Below are 26,863 nucleotides of genomic sequence, written 5' to 3'. Positions count from 1 at the left end.
AGCACCCAGAAGTGATTGAAGACAAAGTGCTGGAGAGTTCTGAAGTGGCAAGCAATGAGTCTGGATCTAAATCCGATTGAACACTTATGGAGAGATGTCAAAATTGCTGTTGGGATACGGCGCCCTTCAAATCTGAGAGACCTTGAGCAGTTTGCAAAAGAAGAGTGATCGGAAATTCCAGTTGAGAGGTGTAACAAGCTTGTTGATGGTTATAGGAAGCGCTTCATTTCAGTTATTTTTTCCAAAGGGCGTGCATCCACATATGAAGTTGAGGGTGCCAATAATTTTGTCCAGCCCGGTTTTTGAGTTTTGTGTGAAATTATCTCAGATTTGGCTTTTTTTTCTCTGTTTTTTGTGTTGTTCCAATGCACATAAAGGAAATAAACGTGTGTACCAAAACATCTGTAATTGAAACAATTTTGTGGGAGAAATGGTGCATTTACTGGAAAAAATCCAGGGGTGCCAATAATTTCGGCCATGACTGTATATATATATATATATATATATATATATACTGTATAGATAGATAGAAATTCACATATCATTTAATCAGATCAAAAAAATACTTTGTAATATTTTCAGAATACTTAAATAGCAATTGTACAACTGTATATACAGTGCATCCGGAAAGTATTCACATCACTTTTTCCACATTTTGTTATGTTACAGCCTTATTCCAAAATGGATTAAATTAATTTTTTTCCTCAGAATTCTACACACAACACCCCATAATGACAACATGAAAAAAGTTTAGTTGAGGTTTTTGCAAATTTATTAAAAATAAAAAAACTAAGAAATCACATGTACATAATTATTCACAGCCTTTGCCATGAAGCTCAAAACTGAGCTCAGGTGCATCCTGTTTCCCCTGATCATCCTTGAGATGTTTCTGCAGCTTAATTGGAGTCCACCTGTGGTAAATTCAGTTGATTGGACATGATTTGGAAAGGCACACACCTGTCTATATAAGGTCCCACAGTTGACAGTTCATGTCAGAGCACAAACCAAGCATGAAGTTAAAGGAATTGTCTGTAGACCTCCGAGACAGGATTGTCTCGAGGCACAAATCTGGGGAAAGTTACAGAAAAATTTCTGCTGCTTTCAAGGTCCCAATGAGCACAGTGGCCTCCATTATCCATACGTTGAAGAAGTTCAAAACCACCAGGACTCTTCCTAGAGCTGGCTGGCAATCTAAACTGAGCGATCGGGGGAGAAGGGCCTTAGTCAGGGAGGAGACCAAGAACCCGATGGTCACTCTGTCAGAGCTCCAGAGGTCCTCTGTGGAGAGAGTAGAACCTTCCAGAAGGACAACCATCTCTGCAGCAATCCACCAATCAGGCCTGTATGGTAGAGTGGCCAGACAGAAGCCACTCTTTAGTAAAAGGCACATGGCAGCCAGCCTGGAGTTTGCCAAAGGGCACCTGAAGGACTCTCAGACCATAAGAAACAAAATTCTCTGGTCTGATGAGACAAAGATTAAACTCTTCGGTGTGAAGGCCAGGCGTCATGTTTGGAGGAAACCAGGCACCGCTCATCACCAGGCCAATACCATCCGTACAGTGAAGCATGTAGCATGGTGGCAGCATCATGCTGTGGGGATGTTTTTCAGCGGCAGAAACTGGGAGACTAGTCCGGATAAAGGGGAAGATGACTGCAGCAATGTACAGAGACATCCTGGATGAAAACCTGCTCCAGAGCGCTCTTGACCTCAGACATCTTTATCTTAGGACAACGACCCTAAGCACACAGCCAAGATATCAAAAGAGTGGCTTCAGGACAACTCTGTGAATGCCCTTGAGTGGCCCAGCCAGAGCCCAGACTTGAATCTGATTGAACATCTCTGGAGAGATCTTAAAATGGCTGTGCACCGACACCTCCCATCCAACCTGATGGAGCTTGAGTGGTGCTGCAAAGAGGAATGGGCGAAACTGGCCAAGGATAGGTGTGCCAAGCTTGTGGCATCATATCCAAAAAGACTTGAGGCTGTCAAAGGTGCATCGACAAAGCATTGAGCAAAAGCTGTGAATACTTATGTACATGTGATTTCTCAGTTTTTTATTTTTAATAAATTTGCAAAAACCTCAACTAAACTTTTTTCACGTTGTCATTATGGGGTGTTGTGTGTAGAATTCTGAGGAAAAAAATGAATTTAATCCATTTTGGAATAAGGCTGTAACATAACAAAATGTGGAAAAATTGATGCGCTGTGAATACTTTCCGGATGCACTGTATATATATATATATATATATAGAGAGAGAGTGCTGCAGTAGATGGACTAGTGTCCTGACGAGGATTGAACCTAACTTGTTGCTTGGAAGGGATGTCACAGCGGGATGGGTGCAGGTGCCTTTCCCAGAAGGCAGGCACACTTATAAGGGGAAAGGGTGTCTGCTTCTTGGGATCATGTTTTCCTCCTGGTACACCCATATGGATATCTGCACTGCAGGCTGGGAATTACAGTCCCATGGGACAGCCCTGTCAGGGTTCTTAGGTGCCACTAGGTGGAGCTGAAGGGGATCATCATATCTTCTTTGAAGGGCTTCCATCTGACCTGATCTGTACAATTAGTGGGCAATGCTGTGGCACCAGAAGTACTCCCAGTTCCATTTATCTATAGGCAGAGTCAGGAGGAGATCGATGAGACTACTTGGGAGATGTGAAAGGAGAAGGAAAGACTTTTTAGTTTATTATGCAGTCTGAAAAGATGAAACTGGAAACCTGTTTAGATTATGTGTGGGATAAACACCTTGTATTTAAAACCAGTACTTTCTCATGTAGTTGAGTCTGGTGGTTTCGGGGTGCTGCTATGCCTCATGGTGGTCAATATACATCTATCTATCTATCTATCTATCTATCTATCTATCTATCTATCTATCTATCTATCTATCTATCTATCTATCTATATACATACAGTGAATATATACAACATATACAATAAGGGTGTCAAAGTCAGATTTTAGAGGGTTAACCTAATTTTTTTTTTTCTAGCTGCAAGACAATAATGAGATGAAAATCAAAGTAAATGATGGGTCTCAAACTCAGTTTCAATAGTGTCACCATTTTCACCCTAACTAATTTCTTAATTAGTAGCCAATACTTGTTGCTAATGTAGCACATTATTTAATCTTATGGTTCTTTAGTGCTTCCACTAAATCACACCAGCCATTCCCAAAACTGCTGATTTTGTTTTTCTGAGTGAACCATCCAAAATGTACTGTTGAACAAAACAGTTCAAATTTTCTTCTGAACTTCACTTTTATCTTTACACATATTTTATTGTCACAGATGTTGTATGATGTACTGTATACATGGGTGCAAATGAGATTGAGTTAGCTTGTCATCTTTTGTCTTACATCTTATTACTGTTTGGCTGCTGTTTAAGGGAGAAATAAACAATTAAAGGTTTTGAATTTTAAAAATTTAGTCATCCAAATTCAGCCAAAAGAAGTATTCTCTAAAACCAGACATAATTGTTTACTAATTAAAACTTGCAGCCACTGTGCTTCTCCAGGATCTGAGTGTGACACCACTGATATACACTTTACTAAACAGTGTAATCCCAAACTACGATATTCAATCTAAGCAACCATTCTGTGAATCAGCCATTTCCTTAAGGAATGGCAGTTGATCACAAAGCATATTCATATACACAATTGTCCACAGTCACACTGGACACGTCAACTGTATGGTATGTCTATGGATTACAGGAGGAAGCCTGCAAGTTTGAGAAGAACTTACAAACACATCATTCAGAAGGGAATCTCATTTGGAAATCAGATCTGATTCAAAGATTTTGACACAGCAACTCAACCTGCTCCATCAAAATCCTAAGTAACTTTTGATCGGTTTCATGTCATCAGCATGCATGTGCATCCACATATATGTTTGCCTGGGAGTTGTGATGAACCACTGCCCAGACAAAATGCCAAAGAGCCATCCTGGAGTGGTCAATGAACCATTGACCAGGCAGATTGTTAAAAAATTAAACCAAAAGACTGTCGGAGGACCACTCAGGCACAGCAGGAAGATGCAGCTGTGCTCTGGTCACAGCCAGGGTGTTTGTTACTTTAAGGAGACAGCTGCACATCTCTTCAGGGTAAGGGGTGCGATTTAGAACTGATTTCTGGTCAATTGAGCATGATCCCGGATGTATTTGTCACATGTCCTAAATATGAACGTCCATTACTGCAGCCAGGTGAACTTGAAGTTGGGTATAGTGAAGAGACAAGGGCTCAGCTGGAATGGGAGGTAGGTGTCAAGCACAAGACCATGGACTGTAATAACACTGATGACAATTTGGTCAAGGGCAAAGTAAGATTCAAGGGGTGAGGAAGTTCAGGGTATAAGACTTACATAGGCCAGTGTAAGGCTATTTTTATATTTTACTGTACACCAATTGTTTTTCAATTTCTGTGCACCCTTTATTACTGTGATCCTACCTGACTTCAGTAAATTCCCTTTTGTTTAGACTTTACCTGGTGTAGAGTGGTTTGCATGGAGTTTGGAGCTGTTCAAAAGTTTACCCTGAAGAACTTTCTATTTACAGTTTAGTTAAAAAGCTGATATTTGGCAATATTATACATCTAGGGCACTAGGTATCTGCTAAGAAAGTACACTTCAAAATATTAATATTTAGGAGTAAAAACATTCCCTTCAATAGAAATACCACAAAATATTAAAAATCCTTTGTCTGATTTAACTGTAATTTGCTGATGCTATAAAAAAAGAAAAATTAGCCGTGTTTTTTTTTAACTTGCTGGTGTTTATTAATATTATGCTAACTTGCAAGCTCAATACTGCATTGAGAGAGTGCTTTCTGCAAACGAAAGAATAAGAGATTGACTGGCTACTTGAATAGCACTATTATATTAACAAATACTGGAAACAGCAGACTGAAAACAAGATGTCCTGGACAGGAAAAAAGAGACATGATCACATTGAAAAATGGAAAGAGAATGGTTGGTGAAGCTCAAAGAAGATGCAAAGCTCAAGAGCACTCAGCAACAGCTGTTTTTTGTGGTTGACTACTGGCACTCTGGTCACATTGCTGAAAAGTATAAGGGAGGCTGAACCACTCTTCAACTGCCATGCTGCTAACTTCAAGGGAGACCCCTAACTTAACCCACATCCCTTCAAGCATGGTGCTTAAATCACATAGTTCCACAGTGTGTATTTATTTTTATTATATACTGTATATTGTCACACTTGTGTGCATGGGAAACAGTTTACAGACTTGAATACTTTTATTTACCTGCCGGACTGGGACTAGCAGAGGAATCATCCTCATAAACCATTTTCAGGTCCTCAGATGCCATTCTCCATTACTTCCTCTTCTGCTGTCCAAGATCCTACCATACCTGGTTCCCAGGATTACACCCATCAATTACATCATTTCCCATCTTCCGTGTATATGTTTGTCAGCCATTTTCTACCATGATCCCTTTGTTTGGAGCTTATATCCTTAAAGACCTTTCATTGCAATTACTTATTTTGAAATATACAGGGAGGATTCAGAAACCTTTTTTCTTTGCTTATTTTACAATATACATACTATATTTATATATATACATACACACACACACACACACGCACACATATATATATATATATATATGTATATATATATACACACATATATATGTATATATATATATATATATATATATATATATATATATATATATGCTCACAATAACAGTGTATAGTATAACTTTATTTCTACATTAATATCAGCCATAAATGTATTAGTTTATTTACGTATACCAGAATTTACTGATATACTATGGACATTTTCAAAGAAGAAAAAGTATAAGTTAAAACAAAATTAATTGCTTAATAAATAAAAGCAGTTTGATGTTATCAGCTGAGATGAGATTAAACAAATGTGACTGTTTAGTTATGTGTTTAAAGGCTGTTTTTTTCAGAGTACACAGAAAATTGCCTGTTAAGATCTTTGTTCCCACTGTGCTTATCAGATATCTTTTTCTCTTTTACCGGGATCAACCAAGGGATCATGACCAATTTCAAATGCTGACAGGCACCTGTTTTTGTGAGTAGAAGGGTCAGCATTGCTGGACCGTTCAGTCACAACTAACAGGGGAAAGTGTCAGGTTTCGCCTTGATTCATACCAGCACCATGTGCAACCAAAAACCTTTTTATCATCACCCTCTCTTCCGTTTTTAACTGAAATCTTGTGACATCAGATCATGCCTCATAATATGCTAAGCATGACTGGACACGTTCGGTAATCGGGGGTGGCTACTACCTATGGTGGAACATGACCTCATCGTTAGGAGAACCTCAGGCTATATATGCACTTCATCCTTAGAGATTTCAGTTGGGGACTTGATAGTTCAGCCATAAAGTTCTGTACTGACTGAGGAATACTGTACACTGCTGGCAACATGGGTTTGTTAAGAGTTGAAGAACTGGTAGGTGGAACAAATTTTATAATTGTTAATAATATATTATGAGATTTTTCAAATGCATATTAATATATGCAGTACATTAATTAATTACAAAAATGCTGAAGCACCTAATTAATTAGCAGTGTTTCTGGAATGTGGGTGTGCTAAAATGGAAGGATACTTAACTATTACACATAAGATTAATAATACTTCATATATATTAACATGAATGATACTTACTGTTTTAAGTACATGGGTAGTATTTACTTTAATTACATAAAATAAAAAATCAGTAAGCAAATTGTGCATAAATCTTTAGTAAATCTCATACTGACCTTTAAGTATTTTGACACTCCTGATATCCTTCTGCTGTGAAACATTCTGACCTGTCATTGTTTACAAATGTCTTAAACAACTATTATCATACACTGATAATCTCTGTATTATCTATATCTATTCTTTATTATTTATTTATTTATTATATTACGTATCTTACACATCAATATTGCTGCTACTTCTTTGTCCTATCTTTGCACAATGTCTTGTCTTGTTTCTTTTTAGTTAGTCTTTAGTTTTTAAATTTTTTAATTTTAAACCTATTTTTAATTTATTATTTGCACATCATGTTGTTACACTGTGGACCCTGAGCTTCGCAATTTCATCTTCTGTATACTTGTATATGATTGAGATGACAATAAAGTTCACTTTGACTTTTTTTTTACTTTGATTTTTGTAAAAATAAGGTGTTGTAGAAGAAATGTTTATAGAAATATCCTGATTGTAATAAATTCTTTTTACAAAATTTGACATTTGATTGATATTTACCATTTAATTGTTGTCGGGTTTTGATTTTCATGGTGCTGCAAAGTAGTGCTGTTGCCTCAAAGCTTCATGGTCCTGAGATCAAATCGCACACACCCAGTGGTTTGTCTGCATGGCTTTTCCTCCCACATACCTAAGACACATATGTTTAATTTATGTTTAGGTTAATTGGTGATACTAAAATGACCCTATAGAAGTGAGTGCTGGTGTGTCCATGAATGTGACCTATTGATGAGTTTATGGCACCTGTAGGCTGGTTTATGATTCTGGAATCTGCTGGAATAGAATTTGGTCCCCATGACCTTGAATTGGATTAAATGGGGTTGATAATGATGTAATGGGTTTATAATGATATAATAATTTTTAATTTTTTTATATTTGTTAAGTATTAAAAACAGTGAAGTATCCTTCCTGGCTTGTGCTTGTTGTGCTTGAATGGGGTCAAAAATTATGCTTATGATACACAGTAAAGGAAAACATGCTACAAATCTTTGTTACATTTATGTTTAAATCTGATGGAATTATGGTATGAATTCTTTGTATCCACTCATTTCAAAGTTAATTTGAAATTACTTTTTTGTGATGAAATTGCAAAGACCTGATGGAAATCAAGACAATTTATTTTGACCTACCTCATTATTTACCTTGGGCCTCATAGAGAGCAAGATGATCTAAAAAAGTACTTTAGAAAGTGAATCATGTCTGCAAAAATGCTTGTGCTTTTTATGAGACTAATAAGCAGCAAACTGAACATGGGTGAAATGCAAGTTTTTGTCTCAGTGTCATACATGCAGCCTGCACTCGCTTGATCTTCACTGACATGTAATTCTTCCTCTTCATTATACAAACTCACTTGAATAACTTCTCTCATCCTGCAGGTCACTGGCAATTCCAGTGAAGTGAAAGAAAATGCAGACAGCCTACAGGAAGAGTTCAGAGGAGGAGAATATGAATGTGTGATGACAAAAGAGAAACACGATGACCTGAAAACTCACAGGACACTCCAGCCATTGAATTTACACAACTCCTTTGGGAAAGAGAATGAAGAAAACATAAAGGTAACAGCCAGTGGCTATATCACGGTTTAAGACACCTAAAATATTTGTGATTAATAGTAGTGAAATTAGTATGATGTACTTAGAATATGTATTAAAATATTATGTAAATAGTTATAGGCTTATAATAATAATCATATGAATGATTTATAATAGGAGAAAGGTGAGATGTTGTGCAATCATAATTACGGTAGCTTCCTTCATGCTGTACACACTATTAAAGCTCTCCTTTCTGAGAAAATTTTCATGTTCTTATGTAATATTGTAGGCAGTAAGGTGACACAGAAGATGGCATTGCTGCCTCATATATTTGGGATCCGCTTCAGTGGTTCAGATTCAGCATCTTCTGCCTTTGAGACATTTGTCTCACTAACTGTAATCTTAGATTGTGGGTGTTTGTGTGATGGAGTAGCATCCAACCCTAGGTGGATTTTTGTCAGGATAGTTGGTAGCATTTCTGCTATGTATGTAGAGATAGACAGCACCTTCTCCCTGAGTCAGAACTGGTTTCCATCCAACTCTCAAAGTTGTTCACGTTGGGTTGATTCTTAAGTCGAAATTTATTAAAACCGGTCATTTCTATCAGTGTACTTGATAGGAACCTGACACCATCTCTCAGCCTTTTGGCAATGAAAAGAAAGGATTTGAAATATAGATGTGTGAAATCACTGGAATAATTGGATTGATATTGCAAGGCATTAGTTTTATTATTTCACATTGCTATAAAAAATAAACGTTTATTTAATCACATTTTAGTTTCTATTTGATTTATCTTATAAGTAAATCCACTATTAATTGGTATAATGGAAAAAAAGGAGATCACAGATACTGGAAATGCCAAAATCCCAAGTGAAAATGTGATCAAATATGTTTGTTGAAGGTTCTGGTAGGCCTTGTATTGACTCACCTATTCTGCTCTTCATATAATTCCTAATTCCACAAGTCAGTTAGCTGAGTCAGTCAGATTTGAAGCCCCAGCACCAAACCGTCCAAATCCATAGTACAAAGTTCAGTGGCTTGATCAGGTATTACACCAACAACTTAAAGAATATACTCAGAGGAACAAAGCTAGTGTGGCAAGGGCAAACACTTACTAGCTGGGTCAATTGCTGTATAAAATGCCAGGAGGAAGAGAAAGGTAAGGAGAGGAAGAAGGTACGACAGAATGTCAGAGGAGAAGACTATATGAGGAAAGCAAAGAAGTTCAGATACTTTAGTGTAGAAAAGCAGAATTGTTTTCTTTTATATTTCAGATGTGTACATTTTTCAGACGGCAAGCTACTGAAAAATTATTCACCACTACCTTTTTTAAAAGTTTGAATAATTATGACCATAACTATGACTCTTCAGATTTAAAAGTCACCAATGCAGTACTTCTTTCCATAAATCACTCTATATAATGACTTGACTTACTCATACTGGAATGGATTGCAGTCCCCAGAACCCCAAGGCTAATGCGATGTGGAAGAATACTTTTAGGGTAACATAGCATTAGTCTTAAAGAAATAGCATAAAGGGTTAATAAATGCTGGAAACCAAATAAAGGTCAAGTGAACAACAAAATGTATACTGAAATATAAAAATTGATTTAGGAAAAATACTGAGATGGTCAGTAAATAAAGAATGTACCAGAAGAAGGGTTGATGTAATATACAAAATGTACTGAAGGATGACTAAGAGATGACTAAGAAATCAGCAGATGTCCTATAAACAAGAATGGACAGTTGTTACATGCACAGAAATTTCAAGGGTGGTGTTGCATCTCAAAAGGTCTAAGAAGAACCAGAATATAATGTAATAGACTTTAATTTTATATGAATCATTTGGATGTAAACCAACGAACCAACCAGAGTAAAATGTATGCATTGATTGACACTGTATGTAAATTCAACAGTTTATAAAATGAACCTCTATTCACTGTTTCTCTGACCATTCTGATCATTTTGACCATGCTGTAACAGACTGCTTCAGCATTTGGGTGTAAACTAACGAACCAAACAGAGTAAAATGTATGCATTGATTGACAGTGAATGTAAATTCAGTAGTTTATAAAATGAGCCACTATTCTTTTTTTCTCGGACCATGCTGTAACAGACTGCTTCCTCCAAGGCATTTTACCGAGGAGTAATTAAAAGATATAATGACCAGCTTTTCTCCTGCCTGATTACTGAATTGTCCTGTTAGAAGATGTTTCTTTCTTTAATAAGATGTTAAATTTTGACCAGAGCGGTTCAAATAGTTAAATGCAACTATTTAACAAAAACTGGACACTCATGAAGAAATTTGTGGCATTTAGCGATTGCCACTTTGTGAAGTCCCAGTACAGTCAAGAACTGACAATGTGTTGCACTTGTAGTATTTGTTGTTTTTCAAAACAGATTTAAAACCATACCATACTATTTTAGAGCAAACCTCTTCATTTCACATTTTGTTTACCAAAAGGTCCTGAACGGTTTAAGCTGGTCTTGTTCAAGAAAATACAGTCTGTTAAATTTCTCAAAAATACAAAAAGTGAAACTGACTTCTAACCTGAAACAGTTTTCCGGATGCTATTCAATATTTAATAACTCCTTTTTATTGTCACAGGACAATAAACACAAAGACGTTATACTGGCACCTAAGCTAGAGACTCTGGAAGATCTTCAAAGAATTGTGAAGTTAAAGAAACAGAAGAGGGTGAAGAAGACAAGAGCTCAACAACAAGAACCAGTGCTGGAAATCATAGTAAGAATTAGTAACTGAAATCTTATCTCTGGCCTAAAATTAGGGAGGGCAAATTAGTTTATGAAAATGCAATGAAAAGCCTGCAGTTATAAGAAAGGAGCCCCAGTCTACACTCACCATTATTTAAATGGAATTTCAGAAAGACATAATTTTCAGAACACAATTATGAAGACATTGTATAAATGACCATAATATTATATATGTCATTTCAATGTCTTGTAAACTCAATAACTTCAAAAACTGGCGGGGGGAGGTTGTGTGAAATCTGTTATCAATGTACATTTATAAAAGACAGTACACCTAAAATGTTTGAAAGTATGAAAGTTTAATGCTACAGTATGTTACCCTAGTTAGTTACTAACAAGATTGATGGATTAGGACTCATTTCCTTGCAACCCTAGAACAGGAATAAGTAGCTTTAGCAATACCAAAACTTGGATCACATTCAAGGATCTAATCCAGTGGTTCTCAAATCTGTTGAAACCAAAACAAATTAACTTAAACTACATTCTGATACTAGAACAACAAATATAGAGTTAGATAAATGTTGATAAAAGTTAGGTAGGTATAATAAAATATGCATCTAGATTTCAAAAAAATGTTAGGGAGGGCACGATTAAAGCTGTTATGCAAAGCCAGTCCTGAAGCAAAAATTATTTACCTAATATAGTGAAATGAGCAAATGTTTGCTTATCTAATACAACATGAATGTTTAAAAAAAAACTGTAAAAAAATATAACAATTTAAAGCTAATATAATAAAATATAATAAAAGGAAAAAAAAACTGTTATGAAAACTCGGGTCACAAATACTTAAAGGTTGAGAAATGCTGATCTAATCAAAAACATATTTGTATTTTGTTTAGATTTAATTACATTTCAAGCATCAAGTTTCAATTCATTCTTCTATCCAGTGGTTTTCCTTCTTGGGCCAAATGTTTCTGAAAACTAAAATGTTTATAAGGTCATTGTTGTCATGTATACAGAATACAGAGGAGTTTTTACTTGATTTTTCTATCAATACATAATATGTCGGCACTCCATAGCACTTTAATTAGTGAGTAAAACTACCTCATATTGAAACTTCTGTCTAACTTACCTGAGAAATCTCAGAACATCGTTTACGATGCAATCTAACATTACTTATGCAGCAGACTTTAATGGAATGTTTCTCTGACGAATTCCACCCGCAGGTGATTTTGAATATAAAATTATACAAACCATAAGAAACACAATATAGTGGGAAAACACTAAAATGTGACTTTCTGGAAGTATTTTGTTTCTCTCTGCATGTACAGATTCTGGTTGTTGCCTTAAAAGTGTTTTCTCATTACTTTTCACCCCTCTTTCTTTCTCATTCAAGTTAAATATTTTAATGAGTGAAGTTGTAACTAGGCACAGGAAATAATCAGTAGTAGTTCTGTCTCTCCACTGTTAAGATATATAGAATGGCAATACCTCAAGAAAACCTGATGTGGTGTGCTTGATATACAACTTTAAAATCTGCTAGCCTAAAGGTGATGTTAAACATAAGTTGTCAGTGTGTCACAGGATGCATGTCAAACACCAGAGAAAATTGGTGCCCAGTTTTGCCTTAACTGGGATCCACAAAAAGAAGGTCACCCTATTCTGTGCACCTGGTGTCTGCACTGTGGAAGCACATGAGTTCATGACTGTTTAAGAGAAGTTAGGAGCGGGTAGAAAGAAGAGACCACCAAACTGTATTATTTCATGGTGGCTGAAACTGAAGCTGCTAAAGTGATTCTAGTCATTTTCTGGGAGAGTATTCAAGGGAAAACTTAAGGGGCTGTTACCTGTTAGCACCTGTAAGGAGTTTGAGCAAACATTTTACTGGTGAGAGAAAGAGAAACAGATAAGAAAGGCAGTGTGCTGTCTTTGTGAGAAAGCAGACAAGCTGTCCCCAGTGGCTGAATGGTATAACAATAAATGAAGCATATATTATTATTTAGGTCTACATTAATTATTTAAGGATCTGAGCAGTACCTGTCAGGCACCATGGTACACCCACTATCTAAAAAGACATCATTATCAAAGACAGCTACTAAAAAGTAAAGAATGTAATCCTAAAACCATTCCATTGCTTAAAGCTTCATATGATAGATAGATAGATAGATAGATAGATAGATAGATAGATAGATAGATAGATAGATAGATAGATAGATAGATAGATAGATAACTTTATTAATCCCAAGGGGAAATTCACATACTCCAGCAGCAGGGTAAATAAGAATTGCTTATCGCGTCACATTTAAAATACATAGTGAAACATTGATTAAATCTTGGCTGAAGAAGGGGCCTGAGTTGCCTTGAAAGCTTGCATATTGTAATCTTTTTAGTTAGCCAATAAAAGGTGTCATTTTGCTTGACCACTCCCCACTGTCATAAAATATTTCAAAAAACAAAAAATGTCTGTCTTTTGATGAAGCAAATAAATTATAGAAAATGTTTAACTTTGAAATCAATGAATTAAGTCACACCCAAATGTTACACTATACATACATTTTCTAAACAGTTAAAATAGATAGATAGATAGTTGTATTAATATCTGAATATCTGGATGTGGTGACAATGGTGGTGCAGTGTTTAGCACTACTTTCTCAGTTGCCTGGGTGTATGAGTTCACTTTCTGGCCTGTTCACTTTCTTGGCAGAGCTTTTATTGAACATGCTATGTACTTTTTAAGCATTAAAATGTTCCACTGAGTGTGTGAGATGCATTTTAAAGGGTTAGGGTTAGGGTTAGGGTCATCTTAACTAGGGTTGATATCTCCTGCATAAATACAAGTGTCAGCATAGGCTCAACTCTTTAATGGAAAGGGTGATAGATGGCTAATACAATGTGACATATTTTGGGGAATAAATTATTTAAAATCTACAGTTTCCAATACTAAGGAGCAGACAATATGTGAATGTTTCATGTCCCATGTGTAACTTATAGATTTTACTATACTTTTCCTTTCAGCCTGAAACCATTGATGTGCCCACATTTTTAAAAGCTGCTGTTGAGAATAAGTTGCCAATTATTGAAAAATATCTAGCCGAAGGTGGAGATCCAAGTGCATCTGATCAGGTAAATGCAGGACCATAGAACATTCTTAAATAAGTTTGAACATTACTCTCTCTTCTATTGCATAACTTTTGCAAAACAATTAAAGATAAGAACCTTCCTGGTATCAAATAATAAAAAGTACCTCTCTTTCTTCAGTTTCAGAGGACAGCATTGCATAGAGCAAGTTCAGAAGGACACATTGAGATAGTCAAGAGATTATTAGAAGCTGGAGCTCTGATTGACCATAAAGATGAGGTGTGTTGCATATTTAACATGAACAATTTGAATATTTTAAGGTGTCTTTTTCAGTAGAATCAAATGCCAAAGATTTAGAAGGATAAACACATAATTCTTTACTTTAATAGTCTTATTGGCAATTGAAATGGTTGCCCAATGGAAGTAAAGGGAGTCACAGGACAGAAGTATGCCCCAGAAGACCTGTAAGAATGACCTAAAAATATGCAAGGGCATTGATGATGGAAATCAATGGCTTAACAATACAGGAAGAAAGGAGCAATATGCCTAATAAATGAGCTGAAACACGTGAGAAAGCAAGGATAAGTGCATCATGGAATGAATAAAGCTAACATTCACCCAGAATATTAGAGGTCAGGCAACACAGCAGGTGCCAGAGAAACCATATCCTCTGTAATAAAAGAAAGGTCACGAAGAGTGGTCAGATGGGCAGAGTTCCTTTTGCCTGATAGAAATAAGAATGTGGTCCAGAGTCAGGAAAAGAGAGTATAGACTTAGAAGATTATAGCATAAAGCCAGCTAGTCATTACCTTTCAGCGTGTTTGGTAGCAGTATACAATCTCTGAGTGGAAGGAAGCCTGAAGCTGGCTAAGAGACTTGGTCACTTAAAAACAAAGGAAGCTTCAGTGGTATAGGGGTCCCAGAGGTCACCGGAGTACCCTGTGGCTTATTGACCCCAAGCCTACTTCTGGCCCTAGATATAATTTCATAGTTTGGCCAGACATTTTATTGGTTGGGTGGGGTCAATAGTTTCTCACAGCATAGGCACTGTTAAGCTTAAAGTCAGAAGGTCTGTTGTGGCAAGAACTCACCTTGGAGAGGAAAAAAGTGAGGCAAGGATTGTGGCAGGGAGATGGCGGGAGACAGGAGATGAAAGAAGGGAGTGTGTTTTTCTAGATTTTAAATGTGGCAAGTGGACAATGTTTTAACATCCATCCTTCCATTTTCCAAACCGCTGAATCCGAACACAGGGTCACGGGGGTCTGATGGAGCCAATCCCAGCCAACACAAGGCACAAGGCAGGAACCAATCCTGGGCAGGGTGACAACCCACCGCAGGACACACACAAACACACCCACATACCAAGCACACACTAGGGCCAATTTAGAATCGCCAATCCACCTAACCTGCATGTCTTTGGACTGTGGGAGGAAACCGGAGCACCCGGAAGACACCCACAGGGAGAACATGCAAACTCCATGCAGGGAGGACCCGGGAAGCAAACCCGGGTCTCCTAACTGCGAGGCAGCAGCGCTACCACTGCGCCACCGTGCCCGCCCCTGGCTTAACATCTGTTATATAAGGAAACCCTGAATTGGATCAATGTTTAGTTGTTATTCTGTTTAGTAGTAATTCAGGTAAAAATTTGGAATACAAGAACAAGAATGGATGCTTTGTTTGGTGTTAATAAGCCTTACAAAACACTAATAGCAATGCATTAGAAAAGGGGCTACCTATTGTTCAGCTATGATATTAGTTACTTACTGCTACATAGCATTAAGTGACTAATAGATGCACTATAATCAGCCTTTAAAACCCCTACAGTTATTACCTTAACTTCACACCTGATCACTTATTTATTTCAATGGAGTTACATGCAAAGTATTCTGTACAACAAAAGCTATGCATAAAGTTTGCTGAAACCTACTGAATAATTATGGTTTAAGGCTGTAAAGTATAACAAACAGATGAGCAATTTTCATTCAAATTTATTTTAAAGGTGAATGCTAAAGCTTAGACCAGAAGGGCATAAAAAATACTCCGTGCCTGTTTTTGGAATACAAATCTAATGCTATGTTATCTGTTTTGCTGTACAGCTTCAGAATGATGCCATCCATTGGGCTTGCCGAGGTGGAAGCCTTCCAGTGCTGGAGCTACTACTGAACAAGGGTGGGAAAGTGAATGCCAGAGATAAGGTATTGATCTGATGTACTACATGTGATCAAAAATATGTGTTTAAAGGAATACACCACCCAGCAATGATATTTTTTTATATTCTATTGACCCCATGTGGTTTGTAGTGGTGGCCGGGAACAAATTTTAATGTAATGTTTTCATATAAAAAGGACATAACAAACTTTCTGTTAGAATGGGACCCAACAGTAACCAACACTGGACAACAGAAAACAATATCAAAAACGTCCATGAAGAAATCTCACACTATACTTGTGTCTAATGATCGATAGTTCAAGTCATCTAGCCGAATGTTCACAACATGCAAAATGCATGTTTTCTTTTTGTAAAAAAATTGTTAAATAAATGACTATGGAAATTATAAGTAATGCACAAGCAGGAGGCCCCTTCACACAGGGAAGCATTTTTTAATTTAAGACCCGCCTCTCTCCCTCTTTCATTAGTCAAGACCCTGTTTTCAATTGAAAAGTGTGACTCCCTTCTGTTTGTGCACTGCTTTCATTTTTTGGACTTATTTATTTATCATACTGTATATACACGCATTTAAGTTCTCCCACAGATAAGTTGGGGCTTGATTTTACTGTAATAATTTCTGGCATTTTATAATGTCGGTTGTATAAGTCAAATGTGGAAAACTCACACTATTGGTCGAAAAGATTATCATACGTTAACGCTCACCTGAGAGAGTAACCATGGAGCACACTGCCTTTATTTTTTTATGTATTGTGCCTACGTGACCACATTGTAATACCCAAACTATTCTAAGGCGACTTTTGCACTGATTTGTGTTTTTTGTATCTCACACCCTCATATACCTTTATCGTAAGAGCATCCCTTATTTACAATGGAGCATTCGATTGGAAGAAAATATGAAGCTGGTTTTAAATTAAAAGTCGTTGAAGTGGTGAAAGAAATTGGTAAGCGTGCTGCTGAAACAAAATTCAATGTGTCTGAGAAACTGATGTAAGATTGGAGGAAGCAAGAAGATGTAAAAAAAAAAAAACATTAAGTGTCATATATTTGAATGGGCGTATAAGTCGTCGTTTTATGATCAATTTTTTGGGTTTCAAGACCCGAATTATACGCAAGTATATACGGTAACCATACTTTAGCAAAAAATACATGTGTTTTGCATTAAATAAGGAAATAACTCAATGACTTGTGGATTGTATAGCATGAGTAATTTGAGATTTTATCATAGACATTCTTGAAAATCTTTGCTGCTGTCCAGTGTTGGTCACTACTGGGTCCTGGTCTATCAGAAACTTGGTTATGTCTTTTTTCTTAAAAACAAAAGATTATAAAAAATTTAATAGACACCAATACACATGATATGGGGTAAGTATAATATTATCAAAAAATTATTTTTGGGTGGAGTAATCAATTAAAGTTGAGACGTTGTAATTGCTAATATATGCTGACAACATTTTTTGTCATTTCACTTTTTAAACATGTTTAAAGGTTAGGTAGCTTCACATTACAATTATGTTTTAGTGAGTAAATCACTTTGATTGATTTTGAGGCTTAAGTAATGATATGGAACTATCCAGGTTAGAATCAATTTTAGCTTTAAAGCAGCCATCTGTATAAAATCTATAAATATATTAGAGTACTTTCATTAGCACTGCTTAACTAAAGCATGTAAAGTGGGAAATTAATGAATCTATAATCTGTCACTCATTTCATTCATAAGCAAGAATTTATTAATAATATTAGTAACGTTGATGTTCTGTTTTGTCTGGCAGTTGAACAGTACTCCTCTACATGTTGCAGTCAGAACTGGTCATCAAGAATGTGCTGAACATCTCATTGCCTGTGGAGCAGATATTAATGCAAGAGATTTGGTATGTGCATAATTCTAACTGACCACAGAAACTACCGTACATATATTCATATAGTAGATGAGATAAACTGCAAAATATTTTGAAAACTGCTAAAACCAGTGAGAGGTCAAAGCATCGGGGACAAAGTAAGAATGAACCCTAGATAGGATGCCAGTCCTCTTACACGCAGAGTCAATTTAAAAGTGTCAGTTCTCTTACAATGCACTTCTTTGTGACGTGGAAAGAAAATCCACAGTACACAGAAAAATGGACACAAAGTGCAATCTCTACACAGACAGCTAGCAGGCATAGGATTCAAGCCCAGAATGCTGAATCTATGAGACTGTGCCATATGTTTTAAATGTTTATTTACATAATTTAAGCAATGAAGATCTACCACAGCATTAAAAGCCAAGTAAGTACTAGGCATGCACTTTACATGTAATCGTTGGGTTTGAATCGAAAAAGATGGAAAACTCCAGCTGCACACAATTATTTTTTGAATTACAAGTGAATAGCAGAAATATTCTTTAGTTTCCTTGAAAGGATAGCTTAGGGAACTGTTGTAAAGTCTGCTCACTAGTCCTTCTAACAAAACCAAAAACACTAACCAGATTTGTTGCTGAAAACCAAAGCAATAATTGTAAACCCAAATTATTTTTTTGGGGTAAATAACTTTTGACCTGCTCTTCTCTTTAATAATTATAAAGTTCAGACATTTCTTTCTACTGCATGTGCAGTCATCTTTTACACAACAAATCTGCTAAGGTCAGACATAGAAATGCACCAAAAACATGAAAGCCTTTACTAACAAGAAGATGGTGGCAGCCATGAAAACAAATTGGCAGCGCTCTTTAAAAAACAATCACATACTTCACAGATCTGGGTTCAAATTCTGGTCACGTGGGCTTCCCTGGATGCTCTGATTTCCTCCGGCATACAAATATGTGCATATTAGTCTGACTTTTAACTATTAATTGGTCGACTGTGGAAGTGTGCATGACTATGCCATACAGTGGACAGCTCTCCACCTTACACCTACTATTACTGAGTCTTTGCATGACACTCTTATGAAGTAAAAGTAACATAAGAAGAATGAATCAACAAGTCGATGGATGCATCTAACAATGATCTCCATCCTAAAGAGGATCACTTTGTGTAGCAATAGATTTGACCATTGAAATACAAAAAACAGAGAAACTGGAGTACACAAATGAAAAAAGAGTCATTATGTGTTGTACTGAACTTTTTTTATATGTATAGTAAACTTTGTGCTTTTCTAGACCCGATTGCCTATTTAAGGTCATGTAAAAGCATTCTGTTAATTGTGTATGTCCTTAAAGCATAAAAACAACATGCCATAACATTTCTTTCTCAAACCTACTAAATCAAATTTGACGTGCAGAGGGCTGGAGCCTAGCCAGGCAACATCAGGTGCCAAGCAGGAACCACCACTGGACAGTGCCCACACTTGCACAGTGCCAGTTTAGAATTCCAATTACCATAATACACACTTTTTTTGGTTGTGACAGGACATGCAAAATTTCAAACAAGCAATGCACAAGGTACAACTTGAACCAAGAAAGCTGCATCCATTGAGATAATGACACTAAATGCTGCACCACTGAGCTGCCCGAAGGAAAAAAAATATATACAAAAATAAGTGCACACACAGTTTACCCTCAAAAGGAAATAACTTGTTGGTTTCATAAATGAAGGTTCAGGTGATGCATATAAACTACATGTTACCAATAAAAACATTATATAAATTATTTGTTAAATGTTTATTAACCTTAAATAATGATCTGCTTTTTCAATGCAGGAAGGTGATACTCCACTACATGACGCCATCAGGTTGAACCGATTCAAGCTTATCAGACTCTTACTCATTTATGGAGCTAATATGAATATAAAGAACAGTGTAAGTATCAGTTCATTAATCTGGCACATCACTAATGTGAAAAGAGAAAAAAAAAAAGATTACACAGTTGATCCAAAGAAAAAGAAATTTAAATCTTACCGGTAGCAGATAATTAATATTATAGACTTGTGTCCTTGTGGTGTACTCATCACCATAAGCCCTGAAAGGCTTTGCCTTAATTTGCTCAGTTGGACTTGTAGTTTTCATTACAAACACGGTCAATGACAACTTACTTTTCTGCCTGCAAGTGCAGTGATGTTCATGGCTGGAGTTTAATACTTAGGCTTATGGGGTGGGGGTTAGGGATTAGGCAGGCGAACCATTAAAAAAAAATTGCATTTTATAGTCTCAATTGTATCGCTGCATATTTCTATCATATCCCGTTCGTAATATATATTACACTGACTAGTGAGTCTAACTAATAATTTAACAAATCGAAAGCTATGAAATTACAAAAAGTACACAAATACCTTTAACGATTTTTAATTCATAGAAAATTATGCCTTTTAATGTTTCACTATAGTACTAGGGTGTTGTACCGTGTTAGCCATTATGAATGTAGTGAGAAGTCAAGCAAAATGACACCTTTTATTGGCTAACTAAAAAGATTACAATATGCAAGCTTTCAAGGCAACTTAGGCCCCTTCTTCAGCCAAGATTTAATCAATGTTTCACTATGTATTTTAAATGTGACCAGATAAGCAATTCTTATTTACCCTGCTGCTGGAGTATGTGAATTTCCCCTTGGGATTAATAAAGTATCTATCTATCTATCTATCTATCTATCTATCTATCTATCTATCTATCTATCTATCTATTTTAACTGTTTAGAAAATGTATGTATAGTGTAACATTTGGGTGTGACTTAATTCATTGATTTCAAAGTTAAACATTTTCTATTATTTATTTGCTTCATCAAAGGACAGACATTTTTTGTTTTTTGAAATATTTAATGACAGTGGGGAGTGGGACATGTGATGGAGATTTGCTCAGCCTGCCATGCCACATTTTGTTCAGGGAGACATAAGTGCCAATCATCCGAATATCACATACCAGTTTCATCAGTAAAGTATACTTTATTAGGTTGCAGGTTATTAGTATTATGGTAGAAAATAACAAATAGAAAGAAAAAAATATATGCAGAATTGAATAATCCTATTTCTACCCAGTCTGTTTGGATTTTTCTCAGAAAAGTCAAATTTAGATGTAAAAGAATTATTATAGGTATATCCTATAAACCAGAAATTAATAAGAAATTGGGTTAGCAATAGCCTGCAGCCACCGCAGCCCTCCAGGATCCAACAGTCCCCCTGATGTAAAATGTGTTATTATGGATGCATATCTAAGGATACAAGTTGAAATACACTTTCTATGTCCTTTTCAATGAAAAACATAACTGGTCATACAGTGCTGGTCTCCTAAGTGAAAATCCACTTATTAAAGATATGTTAAATTGAATAGAAAAATAAAAATCGTCTTAAAATAAAATAGAAAGTTAGTATTAATCTTACTGAGGTGTAAATAACATGGGCAACATTCAATGTTACGATTAAGCAAAAAAATGTACATGTCATTTTACATCTTGTAGTAATTTACGCTGTCTTTACAGGCTTTAAATTATTTATTTTCGAGATTTATTTTATTTCTTATACTATTTATATTTGAGTTGCATCACATGACGACGATCACTGCTTCTATGATGCTAGCAGAAATCCCACTATAAATATGGCGAAAAGTAGCTTTAACCCTCAGTTGGATAAAACTCTAAATCCTTACTGATAGTCACTTTGCTTATTAAGTAGTCCAAGTGCTAGGTTTCATTTTGGGTTTTTGATTTCTTTTTTGATCTTAATTTGATGTTTGATTTGCCCCAATACTTTGTTCACTTAGGTGTCTTTCCGATCTTCTGGTTTTGATCCTGCCTGGCCTGACTCATTATTATCTCCTGGTCATTTTCGTTCACTCCCTTGATTAGCCCTTCTGGGGCATTAAGCAGTATAAATAAGTTAGGACTCACTTCTCCTCACCCTTGTTCTGTGTGTGGGTTGGGGGCCTAGCTCACCTATGTCTAGAATTGGCTCTGGTTAGGTATATGAAGTACACAATTAATAATGCCATTAAAATACATAACACTATTATTAAAAAATACTAAGAGAATGTAATTGAATAAGATTCCAAAAACACAAGTAGAGAGATGTGATTTGCTTTGAACAATTTTGTGCAGTTATATTCATTACTGTCAGTTTCAAGACCTTAATCTGGAATGTACTAAAACATGCCATCTGGTGGCCTTAATATAACAAAGAATCTTTACTATCATTTTTAAAATTTTTCTACAGGATGGCAAATCCCCAATTGAAAGTGTACTGGTGTGGCAGAGCGGAACTAAAAACATTCTGGAAGGCTTTGAATCAACGAAGCTTCCAAATTAAGCTTGGAATGAACTCCCCTCTTCAAAAACCTCAACAGTTATTGCACAACTGGCTGAACAAAGCACAGCCTGAACTGGGAAGAAGCATAACTATATTTTTGCTGATATGGACTTTAAAACCTACTTTTTAAATATGTTGTATATTTATTTGTCAGGTTATATTTAACACAAAATGTCATTGCAGATACAGTTGTCGTGGACCGACTGTGCACTGGTAGGCGTTTTGCTGGACACGGAGTAGTGTGACAGCAATACAGAAAATGATTTTGAGATGAACGACGCAGGGAAGTTAAGTAAATGAAGGCAGTAAGAAATGTTTCTACTGCAGGAGTTTTGCTGAGGGAATCTGCTGATGATGAATACAGAATGAAGGCTACAGTTAACTAGTAATGATACTTTCAAACTGACCTTACTAAAGTGGAAGATGAAGTAGTTAACCATACAGTACTAAGTCAACAGTCTATGCACACTAGACTTTGGATTTAATTGCCGACTTGTGAATCGAAATGTAACAAGTGTATGTGAGAGATCCACATTCTAGATAAAAAGGTGGGCTGACACTGGATGTAATTATTGGATGAGTAGATGTCATTGTCAAGTGACGCTTGATAAAGAGTACAGGGCCCTGAGGTTGCAATGCACTTACTGTACTTAATGACACTTTTTTATACATTTTATTTAAAAGTGATATGTACATTTTGAAAGTATTTAAATTGATCATGTTATATGAAAATATATAAATTGCATTAACAAATGTTACAATTATATCAGTTTGCCTGGTAAGCAATGAAAGTATTGTAAACATAAAAATGCAGTAAATAGTCTGTCAACAATATGTGCTTTATATATATAATTGGAAAATAAGATGTAATTAAATGTTAATTAAATGAAATTAAAAAATGCCTCCTTTGATTTTTATATGAGTTGAAATCACGACAAATGAAGGGCTGGCAATGTCTTAATACATTGTCTGTCATTTTTTATTCCACTTTAACCTTCCTTGGTATCAATAAGTAATCAATGTTCCAATTGATTAGATTAGTGTAGATTGGAATTGAATGGATAAACTTTACTAACCCTTTTTTTTTTAAATGTTATTGATTTTTATTAGAAACAGATAACATTCCATACAATCAAGACAAATTCAACAAATCAAAGCAAAATTAGACCCCCACCCAAGAGAAAGAGAGAAGAGCCAGTCACCAAAGCTACTCTATAAAAAGAGCAAGAAAGGTAGGGTATCCTTCTTCCCGAAATGAAAGCTTATTCTAAAATGTTACTGATTAGATCCTGACGTATTTTTAAAAAGTTCTCAGCAGATCCTCTAAGTGAGAATATGTTTTTTTTCCCAGTTTCAAGTAGTGTAGAACATCGGTTACCCACTGACTTAAAAGTGGCAGGGTGGGATTCTTCAAGCTAAGCAAGATAAGTCTATATGCTTATAGTGAAGTAAAGGAAATTATGATTTGTTTGTCCTTTTCCACTTTAAGCCCATCTGGGTGTACACCAGACAGAGATGTTAATGGGTTAGGAGGGATTGTGACACCAAGGCTGTCTGAAAGGAGTTAAAGGGTGCCCGCATCATTACTAGGACCCCCTCTATTCACCATATCACTCCCGTTTTTCAGCAGCTTCACTGGCTTCCAGTTAAGTTCTGCATTCAATTCAAAATTCTTCTGTTAACATTTAAGGCTCTCCACAACCTTGCCCCTCCATATCTGTCTGACCTCCTCCATGTTGCCATTCCCTCCCGTCCCCTCAGATCCTCTTCCTCCATCCACTTGACTGTCCTCTTCGTCCGTCTTACCAGCAAGTGAATGCTCTGCTCCCCAGCACTGTAACTCACTACTACCTGAGCTTAGAAACATTGAATCATTTTCACTTTTCAAATCTAAACTTAAAACTCATTTGTTTAAGACGGCTTTTTCTCTTTGATTACAATTGCTCTGTCTGATTTTAATTTTTGTATTATAATTTTGTTTATAATCTGTTTTTTATCTATTGTTCGGTGTCCTTGAGTGTTTAGAAAGGTGCCTACAAATAAATAAAATGCATTATTATTATTAAAGATTTTGGTCCAGAATAATGTTAATTTGTTGCAGGCCCAAAACATGTGGCCCAGTGAAGCTGGAGCTCGATTGCAGCATTCACGGGTTGAATCTTGCCCTGGAAACATTTTGGACAATTTTAAATAAGATAAATGCGCTTGATAAAAGTCTTTACTAATCCTTAAGCGATATTTAGATTTACTCCTTATCGGTGTCACAGGGAGGCACAGCCTATAACCCTCAGCAATGTATGCAAGACTCAAGTCTGGCCAGTTTGCAGGTTATGCCAGGTAGAAATGTGTCACACAAAAAAAAAAGAAAAAAAACTTTCTTTTTAAAATAAAAATATAACAAATAATTAAACACTGCATATCAGCAGAGAAAAGAAGAGATTACCTGAATTAAGAAAAACTAATATCCATCTACTGATGATATGGCAAATATTACTTCTTCTATAATACAGTATGCTACCGTGGCTGTTCATTTGTCTGTCCAGGATTTTAAATCACCTGTAGCTCACAAACCATTTGACCGATTGATATGAAATTTGGTACACATATACTATGTGACGTCTACTATCCGCTTTTGGGGTGATGATTGACCGCAAAGGTTATTCCTCTTTTTATTTTATTGTAGAATCAACTCCCGGCAGCGATCAGTAGGGCGGCCGTGCAGCACATGTGTACAGGCACCGTTCTCATTCCCTCCCATCTTCTCCGTCACTTCCCCTAACTCTTCATATCTTAAATCATTCTTGAAGCAGATTGAACACTTAAGTGCCAGCTTAAGTGAAAAATAAAGGAAATTGTACTAAGTTCCAACACAAACACTGACTTAATCAGTTTTAATACGAAAGGAAGAGAAGAAGCAGGCCATTAGGGTGGAGAAAAGAAGAGCTGCTCAGGAAGCACCAAGCGCATCAACCTCTGAGTAAACGAATGTTAAATGTTCAGAGAAAGAGGATGAAAACTGGGAATCCTCAAGTCAAGTATAATCACTGCACGATACGCTACTGGTTCCACAGAAGTTGTGGAACAACACAGCATTTCACTTCAACAAGTTATAGCATGTGGCATGCAGCAGTTCATTTGTACTTTGCACTCATTTGTATAAGTACAAAGGGCAGCATACAGTACGTATATTTGGATTTGAACAAGTGGTTTATAATATAAGACTCCTTAGCCATAAGGTCATGTCAGTCCTTTTATCCAAAACATGTTTCCAGAGCACTGCATGCCATTCCTCCTGCTCTATAACTACACAGATAAGCACTCTCAGGGGATCTAGGAGTGGCACTGGTCTCCGTCTGCTTAATAATTTGCAAACCTACTTATCTATTTTTGAGCTTGTTTGGACTGAAGCCCATTTCACCAAAACTGGGCAAAAAGCAGAGACCAACACCAGAAAGGGTAGCAGACTGAACTACTGTGCTTTTCTATTTGAATAACTACTTCCCTGTCAAATTAAATACATACCACTGGCAGTTCGCTCCTGCTGGGAGATGCAGTAAATTTTGTTTGAATTAGACTTGAGAATTAATCTGTATGGTACCCCTCATCCACAAAGCATTTGTAAACTAGTCTAGCGACAGGCTCTCTTGGCATTGTGTTCCGCTAACTGAGGTGTTAAAGATGTGTAAGAGTGTAAGACTGCTGAGAATGAAAGGGTTGGATCAGCTAAAAGCTGCTCATCTAGCTGGATGTGTAAACACCATTTGGTGCCATCAGTCATAGCCCATTGAATGTTAATGCCAGAAGACAGACTGGTTACAAGTTCTCAGCAAAACAATTAAAAAAAAAAGGTTTTTGCATGTCTTGAGGATGTGCTCTGTCACATTTATCCCATCATTCATCATTCTGGAACCCATGTAACCAACGGCTGCCCTGCCACATATTTAGGCATGAGAAGACACATACGACGAGTAATGTCACATGTATTACGTGTTGCTATATGGGCTTCACAATACTGAACTATGGACAAAAAATAAGTACTTTGCTTTTGGAACAATGCAAAACAATAAAATGTAAAATGGGCATTGACAACAATTCAAACTTTTAATGTGAACCTTAGTGTGAACCACGCTTGTCAAAAAGCCTTTTATTTATTTCAAACTTTGTCCTCCCTGCAAGCTAAAAGGTAAATAGATTCCAGAAATTAACAAAGTTTTAGAAAATGGCATAATCAGAATATATACAATGTGATATGTATGTGTACCAACCTACCACAAACTTTGAAGGGAGGAGGGCAGAAAGTAGAGGCTACATCATATAGATAATAATCCAGCAATAATAATAAAAATAATAATCCTCAGATTGTCTTAGAATAGGAGAAACAAACCTGGCAAAGATAAATTAAACAGGGCTGCAACTGTAGACTTTAATTTCACTTCCAAA

The 26,863-nt window shown here is 36.2% G+C and overlaps 1 protein-coding gene across 2 annotated transcripts; it reads left to right on the top strand.

Annotated features, from left to right (window-relative positions):
- Positions 1–6,317: 6,317 nt before the first annotated feature.
- LOC120540814 (ankyrin repeat domain-containing protein 1-like) lies at positions 6,318–23,566 on the top strand. 2 transcript variants are annotated; one of them, XM_039771891.1, is made up of 9 exons: positions 6,320–6,433; positions 8,110–8,289; positions 10,873–11,010; positions 13,992–14,099; positions 14,235–14,333; positions 16,151–16,249; positions 17,993–18,091; positions 19,893–19,991; positions 22,331–23,564. In XM_039771891.1, the coding sequence occupies exons 1-9, from the start codon at positions 6,407–6,409 to the stop codon at positions 22,421–22,423; spliced, it is 942 nt and encodes a 313-aa protein (XP_039627825.1). In that variant the 5' UTR covers positions 6,320–6,406; the 3' UTR covers positions 22,424–23,564. The 2 variants fall into 2 exon arrangements, with proteins under 2 accessions (XP_039627832.1, XP_039627825.1); XM_039771898.1 differs by lacking the exon at positions 10,873–11,010 and having other exon boundaries at positions 6,318–6,433; positions 22,331–23,566.
- The last annotated feature ends 3,297 nt before the right edge of the window (positions 23,567–26,863 follow it).

This window comes from Polypterus senegalus, chromosome 1, assembly GCF_016835505.1.
Source record: "Polypterus senegalus isolate Bchr_013 chromosome 1, ASM1683550v1, whole genome shotgun sequence".
Lineage (NCBI taxonomy): Eukaryota > Metazoa > Chordata > Cladistia > Polypteriformes > Polypteridae > Polypterus > Polypterus senegalus.
The sequence above is the reverse complement of the archived record's forward strand: the minus strand, read 5'-3'. Positions and strand labels throughout refer to the sequence as shown.

Bases quoted from the DNA above. Each gene is read 5' to 3' on its own strand.
- LOC120540814 (XM_039771891.1), top strand. From the start codon at position 6,407: ATGGGTTTGTTAAGAGTTGAAGAACTG. The intron at 18,092-19,892 runs GTATGTGCATAA...TTTTCAATGCAG, and splicing joins ATATTAATGCAAGAGATTTG to GAAGGTGATACTCCACTACA. The intron at 19,992-22,330 runs GTAAGTATCAGT...ATTTTTCTACAG, and splicing joins ATATGAATATAAAGAACAGT to GATGGCAAATCCCCAATTGA.